The 9270-nt window shown below is 37.8% G+C and overlaps 1 protein-coding gene across 1 annotated transcript; it reads left to right on the top strand.

Annotated features, from left to right (window-relative positions):
- Positions 1-2619: 2619 nt before the first annotated feature.
- LOC111897242 (embryogenic cell protein 40) lies at positions 2620-3728 on the top strand. The gene has a single exon (XM_023893207.2). The coding sequence runs from the start codon at positions 2705-2707 to the stop codon at positions 3509-3511; it is 807 nt and encodes a 268-aa protein (XP_023748975.1). The 5' UTR covers positions 2620-2704; the 3' UTR covers positions 3512-3728.
- The last annotated feature ends 5542 nt before the right edge of the window (positions 3729-9270 follow it).

Genomic DNA, 9270 nt, shown 5'->3' with positions numbered 1-9270 from the left:
GTTGAGCCATTCTGGGGTGCTGACTACCCTTCGGTCCTAACAACTGAACCTCGGGGACTATTTCACCCCTACTACTACTATTACATATATCATAGCATAATCTATTGTCAGACATATCTGGGGTGTCCAACCTACCCTTCGGTCCTAACAACCGAATCTCAAGGACTCTTCCCCCTACTACTACCTCTATATCATGTAACATATCATGCTAGCAGCTAAACATGCCATAACATACTGTTAGGCATATCCAGGGCGCCTAACCTACCCTTCGGTCCTAACAACCGAACTCTATCACTATCACATACCATATCACGCTAGCATATAACATATCAGGTAGTAACAACACAGATGAATATCACAAAGACAAACATCTAGCATACGATCCCTACTAGTGGGCCGGCATTGTGGCCGTAGACCCACCGCTACTGGAAGGTAACTCACCTCGTAGTAGCTGTTGAACTGCGCGGGAATCCTCTGACTGCTGCTGCTGCTGCTTCGGAAATCCTCCAGCTATAATTCCCACAAAACACTTAGTCAGAAACTGACATCTACTCTTAGGGTAAAATGACCATTTTACCCCTGACCAAGTCATCGTCAAAGTCAACTTCTAGTTGACCTGACTCGCCGAGTTAGCTCGCCAACTCGCTGAGTCCCTATCCTTCCATTCGACCTCATACCCGTCTCTACTCGTCGAGTTAGGCGATGACTGGACGAGTTTTCCTTCTATATGATCATCGACTTAATCCTCATCCGACTCGCCGAGTTGTATGAACAACTCATCGAGTTCATCATCAACTGATACATGGTCCTATCCTTGACTCGCCGAGTTGTATGAACAACTCGTCGAGTTCATCTTCATCCTTAAGAAGATTGCCTTGGACTCGCCGAGTCTGTTCATGCACTCGCCGAGTCCCATGAATTTCCAGAACAATGGCCTAGTCCAGAACGTTTGGTCACCCCTTGGGACCCCCTTAAAACCTTTCCACACTCAACTGGGTCCTTATGACCCTTAACTGATATGGGACAGAACCTAGGACTAGCCGAGTCCAAGAACGGACTCGCCGAGTTGGTCACAACCACTCACTGAATCTTCGATTTCTGATGTACAACCCTTGATCAAAATGTAGATCTATGCTTCTACAAACGATCTAGCACGTAAAGTTACAACCTTTACGTGCTTGCATGGGACTTTAAGCTCAAAAGGTCCTAAAACAAGCTCTCACAATGCATGGGGCCTTCCTTGAGTGCAAAAGCCACTCCTTTCTGCCTTGTAACACCTCTAAGGACCTAGATCCGAAACATCAACCTCAAACCATGCTTGAAATCATGGTTAGTGACCAAAATGGCTTAGAAAAGCCCTAAAACTCCACAAAATGGGATCTATCAAAAGAGCAAGCAAGGTATAGACTTTATACCTTCTGAAGTCTGCAAATGATGCTCAAAACCGAATCCTTGTAGCCTCCTCTTGATCCTTCAAGCTTTTCCTTCCTTCCTTGGATCACAAAAGCACCAAAATCACTCCAAATGCCTTAGATTGCTTCAATAACGGCTAGGGTTTGCTATGGGGGGTCTTCTGGGAGCAAATGAGACTAAGGAGGCTGAGTTAAGGTGCTTAAATAGGGTGCAAACCCTTGGATTAGGGTTTTTGTCCAATCAGGGTCTACTCGCGGAGTCCGGGACTCGACTCGCTGAGTCCACAACTTAAACTTCGCGCCTCATCCCGCTTCTACTCGGCGAGTTGGTCCTTCAACTCGCCAAGTCCAAGACCAAATGCAAAATATTTAAAGATTTAATAAAAAGAACACGTACCAAGAACCAGGTGCTACACCCTCACTTTGCTGGTCAAAGTTGTTCAAATTGTTTTTGTCATGTTAAACATAATACAATGTTTTTGAATTAATCATTGAAACAAGTGTTTATGTATTAAAATAAAGTAATTTAATGTTTAATATTTGTGCATAAAATATGTTTGTGTATTAAAATAAAGTAATTTAATTAAATTAGAAAATGAAAAAGGAAAAAATGATATGTTCGGAGTGTTATCATTCCTTACCAAATGCTAAGATTAGATGCTAAACGGAAAAAAAATAAAATAACAATAAAAAAGCTAATATGGCAAGGTATTAAAAATATTACCGCTCCCCTTACCCTAACACTCACAATCACATTTTAATTTTCTCTTCTTCTTTTTTTAAATTAACCTCAAATAACTTACTTTATCAATTTTCGTTAAGGATATTCGGATCTGAATTTTCCATTGATTTGGATTCAAGCAAGCTCACGTTGTCAACAACAAAGACGTGGCCACATGAAATGGCAAATCCCAGATGAACAAAATCATGCCGACACTGACTTCACAAATTGACTCTTATGACTTATCCACAACAGATTACAGATTTAGCACATATACGGATAGACCTAATTTCTCGTTTTCAGAACTTATTAAAAAGCATCAAAGCCGACTTATTTGAGACGTGTCCATCGTTTGATTGAACAGCTTTTAAAGTGGTTTAGTCATCACTTACCACGTGTGGTTCTCTCACATGCCATGCATCTTCATTTCACCACGTATACCATCTTTTCATCATCTCACTTTCTTCTATATAAAGCCCCTCAAATCTCACCCAAAAAGCACAAGATAATCACAAACCAAGTATTCAATTCAACGTTTTCAAGTTTCTTCTAAATATCATCGAGTGAAAAAATGGCACAATACGGAGGAGATCAGAAATACGGAAGAGAAGGTCGCCACACAGATGAGTATGGCAACCCTATTCGGAAAACTGATGAGTTCGGAAACCCAATTCACTCCACCACCGAAGGAACCATGGGTGATTATGGAATCACTGGCCATCAGGGTCTAGGTCACACCACCGGAGGTACAGGAACCGATTACAAAACTAGCGGCGGTTATGGTACCACCGGCCACCAGGGGCTGGGTACCAATATAGGTCATGCTACCGGTGGTTTAGGAAGTGACTATGGTACCACCGGCCATCAGGGTTTGGGTATGGGAACAGATTACAAAACCAGCGGTACCGGTGGTCATGGCACCACCGGTCATCATGGCATAGGCACTGACGTAGGCCATAGGACTGGGGGAACTGGAGATCATTATGGCACCGGTGGAGCCACTGAATCCTATCAAAACCAACCTAGCGCCACCCCTTTTGCAGGCGGCGGCATTGGCACAGGAACTGGGGCAGGGTACGAGGGACTTGGAGTCGCCGGTCACAAACAACCTAGTGCCACCCCTTTCGCCGACACGGTCACCGGCACCGGTACTGGGACTGGCTACGATCGACACAGAGAAGAAGGCCATGAGAAGAAAGGGGTGATGGAAAAGATCAAGGAAAAGCTTCCCGGTGTACATAGCACCGACGAGCATCAAAGGGTTTCCACCACAACAACTGGCGGCGTTGGTGGTGGTGGTTATGGGGAAGGAGGTGAAACCCATGAAAAGAAAGGGGTGATGGAGAAGATTAAAGAGAAGCTTCCTGGACATCATTAGATCGTATGATATATCTGTGTGATGATGCGTATATATTTACAGAATAATGAGATGACAGAGAATAATAATCTGGTATTGCTGTCGTTTGTCATGTATGTTGTTGATGGGTAGCAAGCAGAGGCGGGATTGAGCGTTGTATTGTGTGTTATCTGAATCTCGTATGTAATTTGGTTTAGTTTTATTGTGTTTATGGAGAATACTTTGCTTATTGTTTTTATGGAGAATACTTTGCTTATTGTTAATTATTAATTTCCTGTCTTCCAGTTATAACTTATAAGTACCTTAATTTCCCAGAAGATGTACGTTTTGTCGTTATACCTCAGTTCCTACTGGAAGTCTGAACCTCTTCAGGAGATGTACTTAACTTATTTTCTGTAAAAGTTCTTATTAAATACATAGCGACATGTCCTTTGCATATTATAGGAACTTGTTCAATTTTTTGGCTGAATTTTATCAACATGTATAGATATGTATTTTCAACTAATCGAATATTCGAAAAACTTTTAAATGAAATACGAACATATTCAAATAAAATGGCAACAATCTGATAAAGTCAAATCAGAACATTCAAAGTCATAATGTTAAACATGTGTTACAAATTTGAAACATATTCGAACAACATAATCACTATTACACGTCAGCTAAGTTTTCTAGAAATTGGTTTGGATCGGGTGGCGGTGATTGGTAGTTAGGAGATTGTGAGGAAAGTATTGTGCTTGTTTATCCGATACTTGTTTAAATGATGCATTAAACGTGTCATATATTTTATTAGAAACTAGAAATTATTCCATCCCCCACTAGACCCCTATGCCAATGACTTATTCTACTCCTACGCCTACATGTCATCTGAAAAGCTTATATATGTCGTCTATAAAACTCGTCGGTATAAATCTTGTCGATAGAAGAAAAAAATGTCGAGATAGATATCCGGATAGGACTCTTATGGACAAGTCATCGACAATCAACAAATGGTCGTCGAAGTGATTTTTGAAAGAAAATTAAAAATTCATTATATATTTTTACAGACGACGTGTCGGACGGTATAAAAGCAATCTATGCCGACGGTATAAAAGCAATCTATGCCGACGACAAGCTGTCAGCACGTGTGCCTATACTGACAACAAATCGTCGAGAAAAGTGGGTAATTGTCGTTTCCCTTTAAGTTATAGCGACGACTTGATGTCGGTATAACCTATTTTTTTATATTTTTCACAGATTTTATTATATATATCAAATTTTGTTTTTGAAAACAAATATAAACAATATATATATATATATATATATATATATATATATATATATATATATATATATATATATATATATATATATATATATATATATATATATATATATAACATAATGTCAAACACTTAATAAACATACAAACCTTCATAATTCAAAATCATGATCTACTAAATAAACATACAAACCTTTATAGTTCAAAATCATGATCTACTACATACCAAAATAATAACAAAATATTTAAAAAATATATCTTTAACAAAAATTGTTCAAAATAACATAAAAGTTCAATCACTACAATCTTCTCACGTCTCCTCGGTCTTGTAGATTGGCTCGGGGGTATTTTGTGGAATCATATTGGGATGAAATTGCAATTGTGGCATCGGTGGTGGTTGAGAGATAGAAATTATGGACGTCAATGATTTATTGTATGTGTGTTGTATTTATTGTTTTGGCTATTATCCGTATTTTCATATTAAGATTTAGAAAGAGGTTGATTTAAAATTAAATGATCGTTGATTCTTGGTTTCCTTTCAACTCCGCGAATATTTCTAAGTCTCTCACCGAAGGCACGAGTAAGACTATGAGACTCATTTACATGTTCGTCCCCCGGACCTCTTCTTGCATTTTCATATACACCACTTGAATTTTTTTTCCTAAAATAGAGAAAAAAAATACACAATCATTAATTAAAACAAATAATTAAATTTAAACACTAAAATAATAACAATAATAATAATAATAATAATAATAATAATAATAATAATAATAATAATAATCACATATTTAACCACGTGTTAACTTCGCTTACTACTTACCTAATATTGTTTCGCTTGCAGTGTACACGAACCCTGACTTTCTTTGAAACGCATCTCTCTCTAACCCGCAATATGGTGCGTCCTTTGTCCTTGTTCAACCAATAATAAGACAAAAACAATTAATATATTTATATAAGTGTTAATAAAAATTTTATATAATACAAATAAATTTTGTTACCTCTGTATGAGGTTTGTTAACACATGACCTACTACCATGAGCACTTATATGTGGAAGTTTGATCCTACATTCTTTACCTTTTACCGACTAATTCATATAACCCTCGTTCAAAAAAATAAGGTCAATCAACTCATTCCGTGCTTGGGCTTCTACATCTTCCGATGGATTTTGTCTTGTAGTTTCCACACCCTCTATCCGCCGACTTCGTCAAAATGACGTTTCACGACATGTATATGTTCTTTATATGCTCTTTGGTCGTCGGCATTTACAGCCGTTCAAACGCCTTCCCACAAAGTTGTACCCGATAGCTATTAAGATCAAAATATGTATGCAATAAAAAATATTTTAATTAGTATAAGAAATATTTAAAAAATGTAAAAAATTTGACATATATATAAAAAGTATTGTGTACTCGTTTCTAACTCGAGATAGATAACTTCTTTGTATTCGATGAGATCATGTTGTCAAGATCTATAATGGAGTGGTACATGTTCTTCCACTAAATTTGAGATAAATATTGTTAACATTTTGCCAGTCTTCCTTACAAATTGATAGGTCTCCCGTCACTATCAATTCCCACGGGGTAAAGGAATTTCACCGTTGCCCCTATACGCTTTATACATATTCAAACTTCTTCCTTTGCCACATTTTTTTCGGGTTTGCTACATTGACACGTAGAATTGGAAATTTAGAAATTTAGAACTTTAAAAATATATCCAATAATTAAGAATTTCATGTAACTTACAAGATTCACAACCCGTTGTTGTCTCGTGCGCACCCCCAATGTGGAGATCTTTCCCTGCCATCTCCTACATGCCCCCTCACGTGTGACATCCCCATTTTCACGGCCAAAAAAGACCGATTTGTTTATGCTTTGTTTTATAAAATCAAAGTAATATTTTAAAGAAAACAGTTGTGGAATTTGTTCCCAAAACAAAATATGATAAAAATTACCAAAACATTTCTTTAAAGAAATGTATTTTCATTATATAACAAAATCTCGGGATGTCATGTTTAATACAGACCAAAAGCATAAACAAAACAAAGTAGACCTTACAACAGTTATTCATAACTATTGGCCTATAATCCAAAATCTCTCGTCAAGTCCACCAACTTATACTCTTGTGCTATTACCTGTAATGCGAAGAAAACTGAGTGGGTCAGGCTTGGGAGCCTGGTGAGCATATAGGGTTTTCAACCCACAATAATATAATTATTATATTTAATTATCAAACAATCAATCCAATTACCCACCCCCATTATCTCCATTTATTTCTTAAAGATTTATCCTAAGAAGCAATTACCCTTCTCCCATTCATTCCTAAGGATTGCCCTAAGGAACTGGCACAATGTCTAGTGTTGCCAAGGTTCTTAGATTACCTCTGGTGAACATGCAATTCACAATAATTAATGAACACCTAGTTCAAGAACACCTAATGAACACTTAGTTCCAATATTACCCAATGAACACCTAGTTCACAAACACTTAATGAACACTTAGTTCAATTATCCCTGGTGAACCCAATCACCTAAGGAACACAGAGAATGAAAGCTCTTAGTTCAAACAATGTGATAATAAAGTATATCTCGATCTTGAGAAACCACTAATGTCATAAACACATATAAATTATATTTCTAAAACAATATATCCCATCCCGTCGATCCCAACATACTGACCCTATACAATGATCTTACAAGATCTAGCCTAAGGAATCGATATGAACCACAAACTGACGAAGCTGCTTCAGAAATTCACTGGCAACAAACGAGGATCCATAAAGACATCAATTGAGGGGAATGGAATAAGTTTCACCACGAACCTTCGTTCGTAAAAGAAAGAACCACAAGACATTTTAAGTCAGGGGTAGTTATCTAGATAACAATGCCTAGGCGTGGTCTGACTATCATGAGATATTATACCCCCAGACTTTACCTATCCCAGCATCGAACTTTTCCTAGCAGTGGCCTGAATACATGAGGTATTTCACCCCCAGACGCACCCTATCCAGCAATATAACACCAGACATACCTATCAGTGGTCTATAACCGGCACACTTTATTAGGCAGTCTATGAAGTTCCCTTAATTACTTCGTGAAAGAAAACACTGACATATGAAGCTCGGTCGATCACTTCATAAAAGAAACGCTGACTCCAAAGCTCTCTCAAAATAAAAGTGTGGGGAAATACTACTAGAGTACTCCCGTACGCTCCCGTAGCCGACACACAAGATTGTCAAAAAGACTTTGTACATGATAGTACTTCTGGCACATTATAGTACTCTGGTATGCGAAAGAATCGTACCCGAGAACATAATAGTACCCTGGCACAAGCAGCACCCAATACATAGAGCTTTGAAAAAGACTTCGTACATAAAATGTACTTCTATACGTAGGACGTACTCCACCGATCATCAATCTCACAACACACGTACTCTTAATAAGAGGCTACCCAATGTCCAAACTTAATTGAACTAAACATCCCTATTTAAGCCTTAACCCATCACTAGGCGAGCCTACAATGCTTATAATCAATTTTCGATATTAACTCCCTTTAGGAAATGCTAACTAGTGTATACTTAACATAGAGTTTTAGATAATAATATCATATATTCACGTCTTAACACATATTGAACCATAACTGATTCGCACGTTGTATATCATCAAATATATCTAACCCGTATTTCGGACAATAACAAATACTTTACATACATATGTATATTTCATACTTTAATCAATACTCGTATAAAAATCACGTTCCTAAAAGCGACTATACGTATGATACCTTTATCGTATGAACACATAATTCAAAAATACATAATCCGTACTCCCGGATCTAAAATTTACCTCCTTACCTAATCCATATTCCTGGATCTAAAACTAACCTTTTGATTTGATCTTTACTCTCGGATCTAAAACTAACGTCCTGACCTGATCCATACATCCAGATCTAAAACAAGTTTATCTCTTTATCCTTTTATCTCCTGGTCCAACCCACCTTTTATCACCTACCAACAACCTCATCTACTCATGTTCTACCCAACATATTTTTAGATACAAAATACATATATAGTTTAACTCATTAAAACTTATATCATTCATCCATTCCACAATCATCTAAATAAACAACAATATATTATACACATAGCACGTATTTCATAGAAAATACTTAATATTTATGTGTTAGAAGAAAGTGACCACACACTCACTTGATTAGAAGATGATCGGACAGCACTACGACTTGTAGAAGTAGTATTCTTCGGTAGATCTGGAAGATCTTCACAAAAATTGGCTTCTCGCGGGCAGAGTTTCAGCTCGGGAATCTCACTTCTCGGGGTCTTCGGGGCTTCGGGACTTGCTTTGGGGCTCGGGAATGATATCAGGGCTTCGGGATAATTCGGACACGAAAAACGATGTAAAACGGGAGAGAGAGAGAGAGAGAGAAGAGAAAAAGAGCAAAAATATCGGCTGCCCTCGCAAGCCTTTTATAGGAGGCTGAGGCCTCGCATTACGCGGGGCGT

Source organism: Lactuca sativa, chromosome 3, assembly GCF_002870075.4.
Source record: "Lactuca sativa cultivar Salinas chromosome 3, Lsat_Salinas_v11, whole genome shotgun sequence".
Classification (NCBI taxonomy): domain Eukaryota; kingdom Viridiplantae; phylum Streptophyta; class Magnoliopsida; order Asterales; family Asteraceae; genus Lactuca; species Lactuca sativa.
Note: the sequence above shows the minus strand (reverse complement) of the source record. Positions and strands in the feature narration are given on the sequence as shown.